Here is a 22,176-nt window from a genome sequence, read left to right on the forward strand (position 1 = left end):
GTTATTATTTTGTCTTGTACTGTCCTGTCTTTTGTTTTGTCTTGTCTTCTATGTCTTGTCATTCCCTCTTTCTTTCTGCTTTTTCTTCTGTCTTGCGCAACATATCTTTCACAGTGAAGACCTCTTTGTGTGAATAGCTTTGCATTTGTTCAGTAATTATGTTTACATCAATATGATTTCAACCTTTTTGTTTCTTCTCTTTTTTTCTTTCCTGTATATATATGCATATATGAATAAGTCGACTATATTTTCTTCATTTCCAAGGGGGATCCACACTTTACAAGCTTTGCTTTTTAGTGGACTCCCCTCATTTCCATTTATGCTCAATATTATACTGGGTTTTTTTTTACGAAGTAAGAGTGCTCGTCTGTAAAATTGTACTTGATTTGTATTACATTATATTATGTTTTGAATGGAAATGGAATAAAGAATTGAATTGAATTGAATACTAAGAGCCATCATATATTGAAAATTAGCCCATGATAGCACGGAGAGCATCTAGGACCCTAGAGCTGCCAGGGCCCTTAAGCGGGCCCTGCACCACGGGGTGTCACCCTGGTCGCAAGGGACTTCGCGCTCGTGATGTGCGCTTCGCGCAAATCAGGTTGGATTCTCCTGTTTGCTTGGGGATCCAGGGGGGAGAATCTCCAGATCAGAAGGAGCTTGGGGTTGAAGTCTCTCTGTAATGAGAGCGGTCGAAGCGTTATTGGGCGATCTTTCAAACGGGTTCAGAAAACCACCTCGCGGTGTAGTTTTGAAGATCGCTCGTTAAACTGGTTTTAGCGTGAGGACACAACCGTTCTTCGGGAAGCGATCTTTGCACATTTTGAGCGCGCTACTCCACACACTATATGTGGAATGCCTACGCTGCAGTTTCAAATTTCGCGCGAAACATGTCACCCCACTGAGTGTTTCCATAGCAACAAGACCGCTTTGCCTGAAGTGGTTTTGAAAACCACTTTCGGCTGATCAAATGGGAACGCTAGCAAAGCGATCTTCCAAACTGGTTTCCTGAACCGGTTTCCAGTAAACCAGTTTTAGAAGGTATAATGAGAATGGTGTCTTAATGTTGTCTATCTGCCCTCCCCCCTCCCACTCTCTCTCTCTCTCTCTCTCTCTTTCTACAGTCCCTTCATGTATATATCTTGTACCTTGGATGAACGTATTGGTTATGCTGCAGTCACATTTCCCCTACGCCGGCCGTACGGCGAGTCGAAAACAGTCGTTTAATTCATTTTTATTCAAACAACCTACATGTATACGTAGCTGGTACCAAAAAAATACCCGGCTGTTTTCGACTCGGCCGTACGACCGGCGTAGGGGAAATGTGACTGCACCATAAGTCGTAACTTTCATAGAATTCTCAATTTTGATTGGCTGTTAAGCATTTGTGACCATTTATTCATTAATCATTATTGCATTTTGCAGTGAATTTACTGGCTTCTCTTCATTTTCATAATGCACATTTTCTTCATGTTCGTTTTTGTCTGTTTATATATAGATTGTTCATATTTATGTTACCCTTTATCTTGTGTGCTTGGAATGTACACTATATTATATCCAGGGTTTATGTGTTCATTCCGTTTTGTTTATATGATTTATGAAAAAATAGATATATTCACATTGTTCATTGAAACATATTGGATTGAAATATATTCAAATTGTTGATTGCAATATATAGCATTAAAATATATTTATATATTCAAAAGTGTTTACTTCTTCATCTTTTGATGTAGATTTTATGTGCCTCCTGTGACTTCTATTGCCTTTAGGAAATAAAAAGTTTGGTGTCTGCAGTCCCATAGATCAATAAAATTGTTAGTAGTTTGAAGTTTCATTTTGAGGACCGACCAATGTTCACAAGTGCGACACAACTCCAGAGTAGGTGGAGGCACTTGGAAAATCACAAAAGCACTAGAGAAACCGCCCCCATGTGGGCTCATCTCGAGAGGAAAGTTTCCATCCTACTCCCAAAACGGCAATAAATCAATGAAGGGCATTTTATTTACCGGTGGGGGTGACGCATCTGATAAGTTTCAGATGTCGTACAACAAAGTTACCGAATGTTGATCTCAAATTCATGGCGCGCTGGAGAGACGCTTGTGGAGGTTTTGTCAAGAGTATACCCAAAGTGCATGTGGACTTTCGTCAAACAACCTGTTTTGAATTTTTTCATAAGAAAACTGCAACAATGGCCGTCAAATATAAGCCCACTTCTTACACGGGTAGAAAGGAAATTGGTACATGACTTTGAAGTCATAGGGATGCTTTTCAGGCCTTTTCAGTTGCTCGCACAAAGGTGCAAAGCGGTTGAGTTTATTGCTTTGCTGAGTGTAATATAAAGCAAGAAGAGGTCGCCATTGAATAGTTTATTTCTCTGTCTTTATCTTTCTTACAACCAATAAGAGGAATTCTTGTAATTCTCATCTGAAGGTTGCCACGTAAATTAAAGTGCATTGTAAGACGCCGAGTAGGAATCAATACAGACTCCATCCAACGCCAATTGGGAATATCACCCGCCTTTTCATGCGGCAAAAGTCGCGAGTTGTTTGTATCATTTCCCTTTTGTGTATATCAACTTGTATTTGCACATATCTCTCAATTCCTTGTAGAATATTGCTCATTTTAACCACAAAGCCACAAATTGAGCCCTCAAAAGAGATTATCGATTAGCTGAGTGGGCGCAGAGTGTTGTTGACTTTTATTTACCTTTGTTGCGCAGGGGCGGGTCTTACAAGGTTGGTAATTTTGTGACAATTTCACATATGATTTTGCTCACGTAATCAGATACTTCTTTTTCTCCACGGAATTTCAATGTTCTTCATTATCTAATGAATAAAGTGATAATGTGTATTGAAAATTATCATCAAAATCTAAAACTCGGCTCGAGAACGAATGTGATGTAATATTTATACATTTTGAATATTCACGGAACTAAGAACTCTTCATTGTCCTATCTAAACTCAAACTTTTAAACATATTCCTTTTTTTATCTGATATTTATTTAGTTCATAAGTGAACAATTTGTATTGAAATGGGGTGTACCATGATGGTATGTGATTAATATTTACAACCGATTGTGACTTTCTGTACACAGTTTGTCATAGACTTACAATTATGCTTAATTTGACTATTGATTGTGTCACTTTTAACATGTATGTCACAGGCCAAATCATTTGTTATTTATCTTTTCTAAGTCAAATTACTTGCAAGTTGAGCACATTTCTGTTCAGAAAAATCCAACTTTGAGATGCCTGTATTTTGAACCCACAATATATGAAAAGTTAGTTTCTCTCAATATTCTCTTTCACTTCTTTAGAATTTCGATTAAGTTTTAACGAAGACGGAAGCTTTTTTAATAAGTGAGTAGTTGAAGTGCAGTACATGTACTTATAAGCTGAGAGAATTTTTCAAAATCAAAGAAGAGAAATACTTAAAGATAGGCACAAATAATTGAGCATTTTCCTGTCATTACAGTGCATATATGATATTTATTTGAGAGACTTTATTGCAACCAAGCATTGATTCAAACAAAAAAATACATGTATAAAGAGAGTAAATCCAAATCTTACAAAGATAGAAGCACAATATTTATTTATTTCCAATTTATGTTTCAAAGGATCTCTTTCTGTGTTATTTACACCTCTGAATAGTAGGGTTCCAAGCTCATCAGGGAAATCAGGACATTTTTTTAAATACTTTTTTCCAGTCAGAGAAGAATCAGGGAATTTGATGTAAAAAATTCCTAAAATCTGGGGAAAATGCCTCAAATGAGGGAAAAATCAGGGAATTTTGATCAGCCCAAAAGTCGAAAGAACGGTAGTCAGTCAGACTCTGTTAGATTTTTTTTGCATATCAAAACACCATCCATGGAAGGACTGGTTATGGTGGTACTAATTAGTTTTACACTATTGTTTTTATACTGAAAATACATGTAATTCACTGCAACAACTTAGAAAACATGCGAAACTGGGAATGGGTCTAAGTAATTATCAGGGAATTTGAAAACTTCATCAGGGAAAAATCAGGGAATTTAGTTTTCTTGAAAAGCTGGGAACCCTGGAATCGGTAAGTAGAAGGCGTACCTACCGTGGTGCTCAAAATGTTAGTAACCCCACCAGAAAATGAAAATATTCAAATTCTGCCATTTTTAGATATTGAATTGTGAAGTCCGGTGATAAAATATTACATTCAGTGAAGTTTGGTTCTCTGGGCTCGCCAAACATTGTAGCGTTGTTGTCTACACTCAACACTCAGCATGAAGGAGTGAATTTTGTGGTGGTGTCTATTAACTTTTTAGCACAACTGTTTGCTGTAGCAATATTATTTTTGATAAATGCTTTGGTCACACAATACTTTGATGTATGAACTGATAATAATGATACTAATAATAATAATTATGATAATAATGATGATGATGATGATGATGACGATGATGATAATGATGATGATGATAATGACAAGGATAATAATGAGGATAATGATGATGATGATGATAATGACGATGATAATGATGATGATGATGATGAAGATGATAATAACGATGATGATGATGATAATGACAATGATGATGATGATGATAATGACGATGATAATGATAATAATAATTATGATAATGATGATGATGATGATGACGATGATGATGATAATGATGATGATGATGATGATAATGATGATGATGATGATGATGATGATGATAATGACGATGATAATGATGATGATGATAATGACGATGATAATGATGATGATGATGATGATGATGATGATGAAGATGATGATGATGATAATGACGATGATGATGATGATGATGATGAAGATGATAATGACGATGATAATGATGATGATAATGGCGATGATGATAATGGCAATGATGATGATGATGATGACGATGATGATGATGATGATGATGATGAAGATGATGATGATGATAATGACGATGATGATGATGATGATAATGACGATGATGATGATGATGATGATGATGATGATGATGATGATAATGACGATGATGATGATGATGATGATGATGATAATGACGATGATAATGATGATGATGATGGATTCTCCTAGAGTGCACACGTCCATCAGACATGCTCATTGTGCTATGTACAATAATACAGATTTATATTAAAGTAAGTAATCTATATATATTATGCTTCATAATATACATGTAGTATGAATTTTTCAATGAGAAGGAACAAAGAGCAGAGACATTTAAGACAAATATGATATAGTTAAAAACTCGGAAACATTTTTGAAATTTAAAAAAAAGAGTGAAATCCAGGGTGTCTGGTAAGAAACACAACTTACACCATACATAGCACGAAGCAAGATGTAACATGACAATTCTCTTTGAGTAGGGGGCTCGATGGCCGTATCTTTTCTTTATTGTATCTTAATTTGCCATCTCATCATGCAATTCATCCTATCCCCTTCTTTCATCGTTAATCCTGTTTAGGGGATAGAAAAGTGATCGCCTCGCGCCCTTTCTCTTCCACCAAGAATGGGTGGGAGAGTGCCGAAAGGGGAATTACCAGTCAGGTGTAATCTCATTTGGCACTGTACTTGGGACGGCAATCCAATAAACTGGCATAACTGAGAAGATATGAATATTGAAATGAAAAAGGGAGGAGGGAGACGATAGGGGGGATGTAAGATATAAGGATGATGCAAAGGAAAATAGAAGTATTTCACACAAGGAAGAGGAAATAGAGAATGGAAAAGGATGATATTTTACTATCTATCCTTATTGGAAATAGAGAGGGAGAGAGATGCAGTAATGGAAGGAGGGTGAATACATCTCCTTATCTATCTTCTCCACCTTCTCCTCTTTCTCCACCTCATTCTTCACCTTCTCCTCTTTTTTCTCCACCTCCTCCTCCACCTTCTCCTCTTTTTTCTCCACCTCCTCCTCCAACTTCTCCTCATTCTTTTCCATCTTCTCCTCCACTTTCTCCTCCACCTTCTCATCCTCCTTCCTCTTCTTCACCTTCTCCTCCATCTTCTCCTTCTCCACCTTCTCATTCTCCACCTCCTCATCCTCCTTCCTCTCCTCCACCTTCTCCTCCTCCACCTTCTCCTTCCTTTTCTTCTTCCTCTTTTTCCTCCCCTTCTTTTCCTTCTTCTCCATCTTCCTTCTTTCCTCCATTTCTCCTCCTCATCCTGTCTCTCTCTATCCTCAACTGTTTTCTTTCTCCTCCCCTCATTCATTTTTTGTTCTTCTTCACCTCCTTTCTTACCTCCTCTTCTTCCTTTATACCTTCTAGCTTCCTTTCTATCCTCTCTTCCAGCTTCCATGTTGCCTTCCCTTTGCTTCTACTTCTCCACAGAAGTATTCTTCTCGTTCACCATTTCTGTCATCTGAGTGATTTCAAGCCAAGATTTTAATAGACCTGTATGGTGACCAATCGCATTTTAAACCCTTTTATAGAAAGTGAAAATTGAAACCAGAAGATGCAATTCTGACACCTGTTCTTGTTTTCTTCAAAATACATTTAACATTGAAATTATATATCATATTTTTGAGATTGATAGAGATTCCAGTGTTTTATGGAAAAAATGTGAAAGATCAAAGTCTTTGATATAGAATTATATAACATATATTGTATTCAATGCGACATAATGTAGTATCTTTTCCATCTCAATGTTGAAAAAAAAAATATTGCATTGATCTTTTTTTTGTCATGGATTAGGTTTGTATGATTTATTTTGCATTTCTTGAGAATAATTTTTTTCTGGAAATAAGTTTTTACTCCACAGAATATAAATTGATATATTGAGATCAGAAGCCAAATGTTATGTACTAACTAGAACCATATTTTTTATGTAAAATTTAGATATTCACCGAAAACTATTTTCAATGTAGGTATGTGGTTATGCTATCACGGGCACAAATTTAAATGACTATCCAGTCTTGCATGTGTAAGCATATAGTATCTGTCGATTGGTGGGGGGGGGTACTTTACAGATCATGCAATGCTCTCCTTGTCCCCTCCCCTCCCCATCCGATTTCACCCCCCCCCCCCCCCCCCCCCCGGTCTTTCAAGAATTTCATTTTGGACGACCGAGCCCTTGTGGCCTCTCCATATCATTTCATTTCCCACCGAAGCAGAATAATCGCTTTTATTTCTCGCGACGACAAAAACACTCGCTAACATAATTTCTTAAGGGAGATGGCCATTCGTGGGTATAATGCTATTCAAAAGGTATTGCTTTCCTCAACTTGCCAGTTAAACTCGGGCATTATGCCACCAGTGATAAAACCATTCTCCGTTGGGGATTATTTCTTTAGTAGATTGGTCTAACAGGATTTCATCAGCCACCCGTTTCTTATTTTCTTTTGATCGGTTAATTGACAAAAAAAAAAGGAGGAGAGAGGAGATTACCCGATTGTGACGTTATAAGAAATGTCTGAACGCATAAAGCAATATTGAACGACTGAACTTCCTGTCCCAGCTGTCTTTTTTAATCGCACAGCCCCATCTTATATGATCAGTTTCTCATAGTTATTTAACTGGGTGTTATGGCATGTGTCTGTTATTCAAGTTACATTGGGGACGAAGTTTCAAATAGATGCAGATGTTCGAGCCTTGGTCACGTCTTTTGGAGGGTGACGTTAAATGTCGGTCCCAGACGTAAATAATCAAAATGATTGATACAGGTCTGTTAAAACACTTAAAAAAACCATCCATCCCAATGACCAACTTCCACTTGGATAGATGATTAAAATGCATAGATTAACGACACAGATGAGTATATGAACAAAAGTCTGACCCAAGTCCATCTCTTTGCTAAATGAAGTTTAACATAGGATGTAGTCGCTTATACATGATCCCATCTTCTATTAATTTATATTCCAGAATTATACCCACAAGTGTCAGAAATGAATGAAAAACTAACTTAATTATTTCGGATTTCTTGATTTACTCGAAATGAACTTTCAATGGACTTCTTATATTTATATAGAGTATTTTGGGGGACCATGCTACAAAATTAGACATGAGAGGGCGCCAGAGGATATATTTTGTTAGTGTGCTTTCTAAATAGAAGAAATGTAATTGGAGTAACTGTATTTGACTATTGTGAGGGGGGGGGGGGCGATAGTTCAGAAAAGCTAGTTTTTGGTGCATGCGAGTACATGTCAAAGCTATCAAGTCTTATATATTTATATTGATTTTGATTTTTACATGTATGTGTTTTTGGTTGTGTTCTTCAAATAAGATATAGGTAACTTTGAGAGACCCAAGAAATCTGTTCTACTTGGAAGAACTTTGAATTATAAGAGGCATATATAATATACAGTACTAGCTTTTTTGTATAACCTGGTTTAAAAACATACTTTGACTTGGCGAATATCTGATTATGCAAGATTACTTGTACATTCATTTCAAGATTAGTTTCTTTCTCTGCAAGGAAGTATCTACACCATTTTTTAAAATGAAATTATGTTGGATGTATACAAGGGGTAATTTTTTCTTTAATCAGTCATCATTCTCTTATCCTTTTTATCAATGAAATCTAGGTATTCCTTAATACCTGTCATAAGCATGTGGTAGTGTTTGTAAATAATGTAACAACAGAAATATAAAGAGGGTTTTTTTATCAATCTTTATCACTATTTTTGTAGATATGTATTGTAAATAGCTTTTGTTGTTGTTCTGCTCTGAAGCGCCTCGAGTGTCTAATCAAGATGGAAAGTGCGCTATACAAATCTCATGTATTATTAATATTTTAACAAATGCACATGTAGGTATCAATATTAATGCATATACAGGTGTAGCATTTTTCATCTATTTGATGCAAGATAATAGAGCAATGTGGATAAAATGCCTTGTTCAAGGCCATGCTAGGAATGGAATCCCAGACCTTCATGGTGTAGCTGGGCACCTTAGACCACTCGTCCACAGTACTATCTTTTGAAAACTTGCAAATGCACACACACACACTCTCTCTTTTTGTTTCCTTCCTCTTTTCTTAATATTGCATTTTCACTTCTTAAAAATTGACACAAAATCCACTTGTAAGTTATTACATAAAAACAAAAAGTGAAACAAACACACCCAAACATGAGAAGCTTCAATCAACCCCAAAAATATATTAATGTTAGAAATAATGTTTTGAAATGTTATAATGCTCAAGAGATACAATTTGAAAGTATGGAAATTCAAGGAATAAATAGTCTTGAAGCACTTAATGCCAAACTAAAAATGTTAGAATTTGGGGTATTTTTTTAAGATTTCAATCACAAGTATCAACTTCAGAGACACTTGGATCCACTTAAAGAAAACATGAAAATATAGAAAGAGTGAGATAAATCTTGAAAATATGAAGAAAATAGTAATTTATTTATTTCCTTGTTTTAAAAGCTAAAGTGTAGTGGTAATTCATATTGGTTTCCATACCATAATTGGGCAACTTCTTCAAGTTTGAAGATCTAAACAACCCCCTTACAGCCCACTACCATGGTTTTTTTTTAATTTGAATACCTCAATTGAAACAATCATGAATTAAATTATTTTGTGAAAGACGAAAAAGAAAGATTATTTTGAATTTGTATAATTTTTTCCCCAAACAAGGAAAAGAACTCAATTTTTCCCCAAAGCAGGGAAAGAACATTTGTTGTTTTTGTTCTATATTTTTCTTCTGTTGAAACGATTTTTTTTAAATCAATATGAAATTAATTTCTCATTGTTCATTCTTCTCCTGGACATAAAATACAATTCAATTTTAAAAACTACAATCGACACAGAAGCTTCCTTTTTTAAAAGCGACATTTATTTACAAAGTCAAAACAAACATCAAGTATATATAGATGTAGATCAGGACATTATGAAAAAGACTATTCTTTCACATTCGACAATCAGATAATTTATTTTATCATTTATTATGAATTTCATTTGATAATTGAATTTTGAAAAGAAAAAAAACTGGCATGACATTTCAAATCTTTTTTGCAATTTCTTGGTAATGTTAAAACCTCTCCACCCGACAATCTACAAGTTTTTCAATTGTATAAAGTGATACTCCAGCCTGAAAATATTTATATCTAAATAAATAGAGTAAAACTGACAGAGCAAGATGCAGAAAATTTGATCAAAATCGGATAACAAAAAACGAAGTTATTGAATTTTGAAGATTTGCATTATTCCGGTGCAACAGTTCTAGGTATGTCTTCATGAATATTCATTTGATGGGCTGATGATGTCACATCCCCACTTTCCTTTTTCTTATGTTATTACATGAAATCATAATTGTTTCATTTTTTAATAAATTTGAAAGTGATGTGTCTCCATTATGATGAAATAAGTTGCAGCAAGAAATAACTAATGCACTTAATCAGTTGTCAATCCAATTGTTTTAGTTCTTGGTAGACATTTTTTGAATAAATCTAATTTCATATAATAAAATACAAAAGAACAAGTGGGGATATGACATCATCAGCCCATCTAATGAATATTCATGAAGACATGCCTAATACTGTTTCACCGGAATAATGCAAATCTTTAAAATTCAATAACATTATTTGTTATCCTATTTTCATCAAATATTCTGCATTTTGCTCTATTTATTGACATATATATATCTTCAGCCTGGAGCATCCCTTTAAGAAACAATTTCAACGTCAGACATGGTCTTACTCTGCTGGAATCATGAATAGTCCGAATATCAAAACCTTGTTTACACTTTTATTTCTTATGCTCACACTTGCTCCATGCTTTAAAGGTAAAGAAAACTATCAATTATCAATAAAAAACAGTTATTAATGGTTTATGTGCCAAATGTGATACTAAACTCTTTTGTTGGAGATTTGTGCCACATTTGGCATTCCATAGTCAAAGCATAATTTTGACTGCAGTTCAACCTGTATTCAGAATACAAGCCCATTTATGCTAAATGCAAGAAATATATATATTTATATAATAAGCTTTTTATATACAAAATATAAGTTTTACATGTACTGTACACGCAAGGTGATTTACAGAAGAAAATCTAGAATTATATAAAATTTCCTCACTCCTGAATTATGACAAAAAAAATCCTAATGTACTACAATTTATTCTTCCCTTCCCATTCGCCTTTCCTTGAAGCTCTCTTTCTCTCTCGCTCTCTCTTTTTCTTTCTCTCTTCTCTCTTTCTCTCTTCTCTCTCTTTCAAAAACACACAACACTTCTCACATTTAATTTGGAATGTATCTCAATGAAACAAATTTTATCAAGAGTAACTCATGCCTTTTTTATTTTCCCATATCCTATTATAATTTTCCATTTTCTTACTGTACCAACAATCCTAATTTTTAACTCAAGGGCATTTCATCTGATGCAAGGATATTTTTCAATGAAAAAAAATGAAGCTCAAAATCTTTGAATTGGCAATTATTTCATTGTACTTTCGGAGTTAAACTGAACATAAATAAACTGTGGAATTTGTGTGTAAAAAAAAAAATTGCCAGCAAAAATAAACTGATAATTTGGCCAACAATATGCGATCAATTTAACAATTAAACTTAAATAATGAATAGTTGACCCCCAACTTGACCCTAACCGAGAATACAACTTATAAACAAGATTAACTGATTTGAAAGATATTGCAATTACTGCCAATTTGAGGAACAATATGTGATCAATATGACCATTAAATAACGATCTTAAAAGTTTCTAAAACTGAAGTTTGACTTGTTGGTACTGACCCCCACCTGAACTTTAACAGATTTCAGAATCAATAAATAGATAGATCCACTGATTCTCAAGACCCCCCCCCCCCCCTTCAGAGGCCTCTATCCCAATCAGTATTTCCTCAGTGACGTCCACTTCGAAGACTGCCCTGGCTGCTGGTCCGGCTGCCTGCTCGTGATCCAGCGGGCGATCGTCCGCTCTTGGGCGTCCCAGCAGGACTACTGGACATCCCGAACCCTCCGACGTCCACCGTCTTCAAACCAATGCTGCTGGCTCGGCTTGATGCACCGCTCCGAACTGAAGAGGGCGTCCTGTGATTAAATATAAAATAAAAATGAATAAATATACAATATTAGAGACATAATACAAAATAGGTTGTCCAGTGCCATGAGAGAGGTTTAGTGGAAAGATACTACAAACACAAGTCGTCTGTTTACCATGGCTTGCCTCTCCAAACTTCCGTCTGCTAAAACCACTCAAATTTCACTGATAGATTGTATCAAAGTGGAATAAAATGGCTCACCCACTTCTATGGCATGATAATGACAGTTACTTAGTAAGGTACTTTGACAATACTAATAAATATTTCAATGCTGTTCAAAAATAGGTTGATTTACATGTCTGCTAATTTGTTTGACCGGTCGACAGAAATATGTCCATCTACAACAGAAGCGATAAAAAAAAGGTTCATTTCAGCACGAAATTGCAATGCAACTTTTGAAGGTTTCCATGGCAAAGAAGAATAGTGTAGTAGGTTTCACGGTACACTATGTATCTTTCTTGGGCAAATGTTGATCCTGAACAATCGAGCCTGTGTGATCCTTTTCAGGACCAACACTTGCCCAAGAAAGATACATGGTGTAACGTGAAACCTACTACACTAACAAATTGCAATGATAAAAGTCTGGAACTAAATTGAAATAGAAGAGGGTTTTTAAATAGTCTCCTCAATATTAGTAATATTAAAATGCATACTTGGAGTTATATCGCATTTTTCTTCTGTGAAAAGGACACCAGTTTCTGGTAATTTTTTTGAGCTACAGTCGCACCAATGAAACCGTCCCCAAACCGACCAATGGTATGCCATTCAAAATAACATACAAGCTTTCGTCTGTCTGGAGTCGGTTTCACTGGAATGACCGAACTTGCATTACCAAGGTTAAAAATCTGAACACAAAAATTTAGAAGAGTTTGGGTGGAGCAGACATATCTTCGACGTATACATTATGGTAAAAACGATTCATGCAACAAAATGAAGGAATATACACGTAAGATCTTACTTTGGAGATGAGAGGCTGCGACTGCTGTATGCAGAGCCTGGTCTGGAGGAGCGTTGAGTGGCACTTGGTGGGGGTGGCACTGGTAAGCCAGCCTACAATAGACAAAACAGTCGAGGAGATATTAGAGGTTCATCATCATAATAATATTAATAATAATAATAGGCATTTTAGCGCAATCTATCTAGAAATATTCTATTCCGAGGCGCACAAGAAAAGAAAGAATGAGAAAGTTTGGATGAGTGTCAAAGTGTCAATAACTAATACTGTTAGAAAAGATAAGACTTCAGTTTAGATTTGAAGGTCTCCAGTGATGGTATAATTCTTAAATTCATTATTGTATTAAAAGAGTGTTTTACATTTCTACATAATACAGGTAACTTATACAGGAAAGCATAAGTCGACCTTATGTAAGACAGATATTAACCCCAGCCAAACAAGTCAAAGCAATCTTTATAACAGGGGGGGGGGGGGAGGGAGGTGTTCAGAAAGATTTCAGAATGACTTAGAGTCACACTTAAAGTCTCAGTTGCTTGCGGTATAAAATGCATCACCACATTGGTCAGATCATACTAAGAGGACACCGGTAAAGCGTATCTATCAATACGATTCATTGCATGTTGCATATCATGTACGCATCAGCATTTTAGCATGACTTTAAGTGATGCCTAACTCCTTTTGAATCACCCTCCTCATGCTTTATATGCACCTCTTCTTTGAAATTAACCCCTATTGATAGTTATTAGATTAGCTTTTAGAATGTTGATTGAGAATAAACAAAAGTAGGAAAGATGATGATATAGTAAAATTAATGATATGGAGTAGCATTTTGATATTCATGCTTTGAGAGATTAAGAGTAGGGAGGGGGCACTGAAGGGATTAAGAAGAATGTTCTACAGGTATGCAGTATAATGCCTCTAAATTAATGGAAAAAAAAATACATAGAATGTGTATAGTGCACTCTACATCTTAATTGGATGCTCAAGGCCAGACCAGTTCACAAAACAATTTAGACGTCTCATTTTCAATATATTTTATTAAAAAACAACCTTCTCAATATCTGTAACTTTTCTTTGGAAGGAAAAGGGAAGGGAGAGGGGGTGGGGAATTTACAAGATAATTATATTGTATTTTTATTTGTTACATTCAATTATTGTATTCCTCAGTTGAAAGCTAATCCCAAAGAGATGACAACACCTACTTTACAATATCTACCAAGATCTCTAACAAGATCAACTGCTTTGGACTTTTAAGTGAAAGAGCACAGGGGTCATTATTTATGCATCAAATTCTAAATCCTGAATATCCCAGATAAACCTTTGATACTTTCACCCACTTGACTCTTCAGAGTCAAGCTGTATTACAATGACAAAAGGACGCAAGTGATGGATATAGTCTTTCTGAGAAAAGAGCAAGGTGTATCTTTCATACCATGGGTGATTTCAGATGTTATCACCACTAGCTATCAGTGGTGAAAATTACGGTACACAGGGTCTCAGGGCAATTTTGTCCCCTAAAATGCTCAAAAAAGCCCTGGAAAATAACAAAATAGACCCCAAAATTCCCCATTTACTGCAATGTCAAAGCTTATTCAATGTTGCCAATTTAAGGCAATCAATTGCGAAAAGTAGTCCCTAAAAATAAAGAATTGATTTTTTTGGCCTGCTTGCTTTGGATAGCATTTTAAGTCACCATTGGTGATCAGTAACATATCATTCAGACGTTAGATCACCATTGACGATGTGTATCGCTATAAGTCACCATTTGTGATCAGCAACATGTCATTCAGACGTTATCACCACTGACGATGGGCAGTGCTATCAGTCACTATTGGTGATCAGTAACATATCATTCAGATGTTAATTACCAGTGACCATGGATAATGCTATCAGTCACCATTGGTGATCAGTAACATGGTCATTCAGATAGTGACGATCGATAATGCTATCAGTCACCAGTGGTGATCAGTAACGTCATTCAGACGTTATTACCACTGACGATGGGCAGTGCTATCAGTCACTATTGGTAATCAGTAACATATCATTCAGATGTTAATTACCAGTGACCATGGATAATGCTATCAGTCACCATTGGTGATCAGTAACATGGTCATTCAGATAGTGACGATCTAAATGCTATCAGTCACCAGTGGTGATCAGTAACGTCATTCAGACGTTATTACCACTGACGATGGACAGTGCTATCAGTCACTATTGGTGATCAGTAACATGTCATTCAGACATTATCATCACTTTCTATGGACAGTGCTATCAATCACCAGTAGCAATCAGTAACGTGACATTCTAACGTCATCACTGATGATGGATATGAAGTACTATCAGTCACCATTTGAGATCAGTAACATGTCAATCACATGATATATAGAGTTATGGTATTGTATAACGTCTGTGGTCAGCTGGTAGACCATTTATGCATTATCTTCTGCTTTAAAGAACATACAGAGAGAAATAATGAAAATACACGTATCACTATCAAAATTAGTTGATATGCAACTTGCTTCCTTTTTCAACTGATGGCATTATGGCTTAGATCAACATAGCTGGTCCTGTTTATATATGACACAGCAAAGATGTAGGATTGTTTTTTAATAAGATCGAAAGTATCGCATGCTTTTTATTTATTTTCATCAACGGGGAGCTTAGTAGATCTGTGGTGAATTTCTGCTTCATGCAATTACTGAAGCACTTCTTTAGAGTTTACAAAGATTTTACCCTGTATCCTGCAGCATATGTGAACGGCACTTGACTATAGCCAGCAAAGCCCGGCATCTCAATAAACATGAATTATAGAATCCAAGCAATTGCTTTATTAAGGCAGAAAGTCATTTTATTTTGAAGGATAGAGGTTGATCTCTTAATGGCCTGTCCTAATCAGAACAGGATTATTTCTTTCAAAGTGATACAGAATAGGGTGGATACATCGTCATGCATTAAAAGCAAAGGGGTTTTGGACGTCTGAAAGCATAAGATCAAGTGGAAGTATATTCCCATAATCCAAACAGTATTATCCTAAACCTAAGATATATGAATAAGAAAGTCAAAAAGGGGCCTAAGCTTTCGATCCTAGCAGAATCTTCGTCGGAGGCAAAATGAATAAGACTCGAGTAAGAATGTTTGTTTATCCCAAAATCAATGAATTTTATTTAACTCTGCAAAATCAAATAAATCTCACACTTGTTGACCTACATAATTGCACTCTTTACGAATTCATGAATTTACACACAAAATCTTGTTACCATTGCATTATCGGATCTGTAAACAGTTTTCATATCAGAGTTCAGGAAAGTTTGATTTTAAAGAAATGTATAGGCCATATATTTTATTTTTTATTTCTGAGATACATGTAGGAAGTTCTAAATTGCAGCGATGTTATTTTTTATTTTTCTGTAAACGTATATGTGTATATTGAAAAGTGAACTTTTCTGAATAGTGTAAACAAGATGAAGTAATTAATTCTTTGAATTCAAATCTAGCTTTATTCATATCCCATAAATGAAACTAGTGTATGAATGCTTGGTTTCTGGAAAATTAGAAGAAAAAATGCATTTTTAAAATGTATTGTGTACTTATCATGAAAATCTATTTTGGCCAGGTGCAAATAAAATTATGTGCATTTTTTTAAAAATAAAAACACTTTTCAAGCATGGAATGGGCTGAAATTTTAGGAGGTTATTCCTGGAGTTTTATAAAATCCAATCACTAAATATGTTACATAAGACTGTTTTATATAAAAGCAAAATATTATCGAAAGAGGGCACTAGATATCATTAAAATTCAAAATTAGAATTTTCACAAAGAGAATCACCCACCACTGCACTAGCTGTCATACCTGGGGGTTGTTTCATGACAGGACTTGTCGGACGTTTTATCTGACAAGTCCCATTTTATCCGACAGTTACCATAGTAACAGTACCTCTCAGCCAATCAACATCAGAGAAAGATGTCAGATCTGACAATTTGTCGGATGAAAATGTTGATGAAACACTCCCCCGGACTTATTTATAAAGAGCCATTTATCATTTAATCCTTTTACCTGATGTTAAGAATTGCCTTTTGATGACAATACATGCGGTCGGTCGGGTGTGGATTTGAGACAAATTGGCCTGTATTCTGATATCTGATTTAATTTAAACTCTAGTCTTAAGTTGTGGTTTAATTATGGATAGCCAATTGCAACAGATATCTCTAAGAGAACATGTTCAATCTGCTAGCACATATGACACTCAAATTATTCATAACTGACTAGGAATAATTACTGAAAGTTTTCCTCATCATTAGAACATAGGGAAAGAGCTAAAGTAAAAAATAGGAAACAGATAATGCACATTTTATTTTGAAATGTTTGGCTTCCCATAAGTTTAAAAGAGTTTGACCATGGCCTGAATGAAACCTGACTTCAGAATACGGCCATTGTCCCTATTCAACTAGAAATAATATTAATTAGAGATATATTGTATCTTTGTTTAATGATAGGTGCTTCAACGTGAAAATATAATGTTAAACATGGATAAAGAATACAATATTCATAAGGAACATAATATATATATTTTTAAATTGTTGACATTTTTGGCTTCCCTTTAATCTAGCAGAGTTAGACAGTGATCTTACTTAAAATGGACTTCAGATACGGGCCACTGACTTTTAATTGCTTACCTGTGAGAAGAGCATTTGAGCTGTTGGCGATATGTCAGGGTAGGAATGGATAACCTCGCCCATCATTTTCATCACGTTCTTGTTGAACTCTCTCAGTTCCCTCAACTCAAAGTCTTTCTGCTCAGCAAAAATAAATAAATAAATACATAAATAAGATAAGTACAAAGGTAAACAGTCAAAATTAAAGAAAAGGAGATGTTGACTTGAAAAAACACAATATGAACTACTTTCAATTTCAAATATACAGCCTACAAAAAGAAATATCAATGCATATGACTGTGGCGTGTCTTCCAAATAGTTGGAATAGATTTGAACCCAATCTGAGATCAATCTGCAACTCCCCCCCCCCCCCCTCCCCTATTCTGGCAGTCTCTCTTTGTTCCAGATTCTTAGTGGTACCTACTTAAAGGATGGAAATAGATTGGGTATTGACCCCATATCACAGAATTTCGAAAGACAAGCCAGCATAATCATACCCCTTATTACATGTATTTTAAAGGAAAGAAAGCAAAAGTACCCTGTAAATTTCTGGATTGGGAGATTTGAAAACTACCCAAAATTATTTTTATTCTCGAAAAAGTACCCCCATTGAATTATTATAAAGACCCCCCTTCCTAAAAACCCCCTAAAATAAACATTTTGTTGTTGAACTGAGAGCATGCATACAGATGACCACAAGACGGGGGGGGGGGTACTTTATTTGGACAATTTTCAAGACTTAAGAGGCATGGAAGGGGTTTTACATACTTTACACGGTTTTGCCAATGTTACAAAAGTTTATTCCATACCTCTTCATGAGTTTCACCTTTGACCTTACGGCTGACCCTCAGCTCCTTGGCGTAGCGAGCGATCTGCTTCATGACCCTCTCAATCTTGACCTTTTGATCGTCCAGTTCCTTGGTCAGCTGTTGCTTCTTGTTCTGTAAAGGGTAGTAAAGAGTATGATGGAATGGTTTTTAGTTTTAGGTTTTAGAAAGAGTAGGCTATTACAGCAGAAGGTCTACATTTACAGAGTAGAGATTAAACAATTTGTAAGGATAGAATACATGGAGTGTATCGCAACTGGGAAATGAGCATATATAACTATAAGATGTGGGCAATTCCATGGAAAATGTTCACTTTAGAGAAAAAATGAAGTTTCAGATTTCACTTAAGCAGTCAAATTTTCTTAAAAAGTAATCTATAAAGTTTCAATTTCCAATAGAAACATCGCAATATTGATAAAATTTTGTAGTTTTTTCCATCATAAAAAAAACAGAATAGTAAATTGCAAATTCTAAAAAATGTGGCTATTTTTAAACAATTCATCGTTCCTGTCTCTACTAAAAGCAAATAAGGTCCCAGAGGTGTCTTTTAACTTTTGAATAGTTGATTAATGTTTAAATCAACAGAAAATCATCGTTAAATTTTATGCCATTCATCAATTTTAGAGAAATCTGTCTTCACATTTGTGTGATTTCTTTACCATTATCAGTGTCATGTCCGTTACGTTTTTCACTTAAAGTTTTCACAGCTTACAGGAAATTTGTCCAAAGATACTGCAGATTCAGATTCTATGTTAGAATTAAACCTCCTACCATGTGTAGCAATCATTTTCCCTTACCACTTCTCATTTTCATAAAAATGGTGTAACGGACATGACAATTCGCGTAACGGACATGACGCCTTATATATGAAAAAAGGCAGCATTCACAAAAGCAAAATAATTAGGCTCAGTGTCACAGACTGAGGTTAGTCTCAATGGCTTGAGGATAGCTGGATGTAATAACTCCTAGAATCTGCATGCCATTCAAGCTATTTTTAGAAGTTGGTGAATGATAAAAGTTTAGCTCTTGTTCTGGTAGATTTTTCTGAGAATTACCGGGTATGCCACATAATACTAGGATAAGATGCAGCTAGATCTGGCAACATACTCAGATCATAATCTGCATCATTTGTGTTTGAACAATACAATTGATTATCTTAGGTGTTTGCACTGACAGTTTGGAGCATGATAAAACTCCAACTTGTGAATTCATGAGATCAATTATGATATTGCTTCAAAGTATCTGACTTTTCACCAACCTCTACTTCTTTAGTGATGGTACGGGCTCACATTTAAAAACAAGTTTGTATTGATTCAGATATCTGTGTTACATGATGTAGCTCTATGAATCTACAGTGGCACTTCTTTGCAATATCACAAATCAAAGGGGCTGTGGAAGGAATGTGGCGCGATCAATAAATTATGTCATCATAGTATTTTGGTCAGCCATAATCACGATTTGAATGATGATCTTCATTTGTACACAAGCAGCGCGGACAATGCAACAAAATTAGATACAGCCACATTTGTCAGCAAGCAAGATTGTAAGATTTAAAACATTCAAGATTTGATGAAAGGATGATTACACTGATGATATTTATTTTGAATGAAAAAAAATCTCAGAAGCGATTTACAAACATTCTGATTACCTTTCAACTCATACATAATCGATTATCGATAATGAAAGACTGGTTTCCAGGTACTGCTATTAAATTTTAAAATACTTTTTAATATCATTTTTTTTTTAAATCTTAAAACTGACATTAATACTAGTACATATTCTTTATCATAAAATACATTTCATAATTTGTTCATTTTAGATTTATACAGGTCTGGTACATTTTGTTTTCTTCTCACAAAAAATGAGATTTGGTCTTCTCAGTGTGCCGTAGTGGTACGATAAACATTGTATTCTATATAAAATTATCATGTGGGCTATAGCTATTAAATTAATGATACCTGCCAATAATATCTACATATTTTTCTTAAGAATTTTAGTAAAGGTACTTTTCTGTTACATAATTACATTCATTATTCATATTTCTTTCATTTTGAAACTAATAAGTGCTGATGAAGTTCACTTCATAAGGGTGTCATGTCCGTTACGCTAGTGTATAATATCAAATAGTAAGCCATGAATAAAAAATAATCTTTACTATCAACTTTTTCTCTTTTAATTAGGTGTGGCGAATGGTAGTAACTGGAAAATACTCATTAACTGTTGTTAACTGGTGTAAAAGAATTTTTTCTAAATGTTTTTATGTTGTATGAATATTGTACAAAAAGCCCCCCTCTCAAATTGCAAAATAATAAGAGATATTACAGATTACCAGTTATGATGTGTGTCTCTAACCTCTAGCCTCAAGATGTAAACAATTAGACTTGTACCACGTCTTGTAATAAAATAATTATATTCGCTTACAAAAAGTGGACGAAACTGTCATGTCCGTTACGCTTCGTGTGTCATGTCCGTTACGCTACATTTTGAGCTATGAATACAGAATGCACTGCAAAACTGTTGTTAAACACCATTTTATGGATAGAGCATGATCTTAAGGTTAAATTAACACCAACGTCAGGTGCATGCAATCTAAGAATTCACAGGAATTTTGATAAGCAATAGGAGGTAAAAATGCTTCGTCCATTTCGTGTCATGTCCGTTACGCTTACAAAGAGTGCAATTTCTCCGCAACTCTTCAACGAAACGATTTGAAATTTTATGTGTATGTAACTGATACTTAAATGTGTCTGATAAGCTTAGTAACAATTATCAAAAGACTGCTAATTCTACTGTATAAACCTTTGAATTACAAAAATTTGTCTGAACGTCATGTCCGTTACGCTGGAATTGACCATGTGCATCATTTTTGGGGACATCTTAATGTCATTGATATCAGCAGCTTCAAAATCATTATCACCACCTCATCGTCATCATCATCACTACCATCATCATCATGTCCTATACCCATCACCATTACTTTCATCATCAATCTCTATCATCGTCATCATCATTGCCACCTCCACCATCAGCATCGCCATCATGACCATTATCATTAACATCATCATCATCACCATCATCATCACCATGGCCATCATCACAATCACCATCACCACCATCACCTCCACCACCTCCACCGCCATCATCACCATCAATTCCCCACCATCACCACCATTGCCACTGCCACTACCACACTTGTCACACCATCAACTCCACCACCACCACCATCGCTACCTTCACCATACCACTATCCTATCATCACCATTATCATCACTATCACCAACACTACTACTTCAACAATCATCATCATTACCACCACCACCGTCACTATCATCATCTCTACCACCCCCATCATCACAACCATCATCATTATCACCCACTTACCTCTTTCTCTTGGATCATCTCTGAGTAAGCGCTCTCATCCCGTCCTAGGTTCTCCATGGTTGAACTCATAGTCTGAAGATCATCCTGTAGCTCCCTGATCTGTCTTCTCTTGTACTTGTACTTGTCCATGGCGGCCCTGAGCTGTTCCTCCAGACGTTGCTTCTCCTCGAACTCTTCACCTGCGCAAGGTTATTCAGAGCGATAAATCAACGGTTTGGTTTGGTTCTACGGTAGTTGGGAGTGAGAACTGGTAGAAGAGCCCTGAGGCACCAGAATATTCTAAGCCGTTATAGGTTTCGGGGGTTGAACCATTGCTAATTAATGCACAATAAGATTTTGAGTGGGAACAAGGGGTAATTGTGGGGC

The 22,176-nt window shown here is 35.5% G+C and overlaps 2 protein-coding genes across 3 annotated transcripts in view; both read right to left on the minus strand.

Moving 5' to 3' along the window:
• Positions 1-5,746: 5,746 nt before the first annotated feature.
• On the minus strand, positions 5,747-6,148 carry LOC135156939 (uncharacterized). Its single transcript, XM_064110947.1, has one exon. The coding sequence runs from the start codon at positions 6,146-6,148 to the stop codon at positions 5,747-5,749; it is 402 nt and encodes a 133-aa protein (XP_063967017.1).
• A 3,604-nt stretch (positions 6,149-9,752) lies between these two features.
• The window catches only part of LOC129279234 (coiled-coil domain-containing protein 39-like), a 32,473-nt gene continuing 20,049 nt past the window's right edge, over positions 9,753-22,176 (minus strand). Inside the window, exons 17-22 of one of the 2 annotated variants that reach the window (XR_010296168.1) lie at positions 21,811-21,989; positions 18,412-18,543; positions 17,624-17,740; positions 12,953-13,044; positions 10,486-11,983; positions 9,753-10,194 (exon numbers count right to left, since the gene is read on the minus strand). Coding sequence is in view for 1 of the 2 variants with exons in the window: in XM_054915328.2 (XP_054771303.2) it covers positions 11,794-11,983; positions 12,953-13,044; positions 17,624-17,740; positions 18,412-18,543; positions 21,811-21,989 (710 nt within the window). In the remaining variant the exon portion in view is untranslated. Of the gene's footprint in view, positions 11,984-12,952; positions 13,045-17,623; positions 17,741-18,411; positions 18,544-21,810; positions 21,990-22,176 lie in introns of both variants that reach the window. The other variant, XM_054915328.2, reaches the window with a different exon arrangement.

Source organism: Lytechinus pictus, chromosome 16 (assembly GCF_037042905.1).
Source record: "Lytechinus pictus isolate F3 Inbred chromosome 16, Lp3.0, whole genome shotgun sequence".
NCBI lineage: Eukaryota > Metazoa > Echinodermata > Echinoidea > Temnopleuroida > Toxopneustidae > Lytechinus > Lytechinus pictus.

What these genes read in the sequence shown, in the direction of transcription:
- LOC135156939 (XM_064110947.1), bottom strand. Translation starts at nt 6,148, where the DNA reads ATGGAGGAAAGAAGGAAGATGGAGAAGAAGGAAAAGAAGGGGAGGAAA.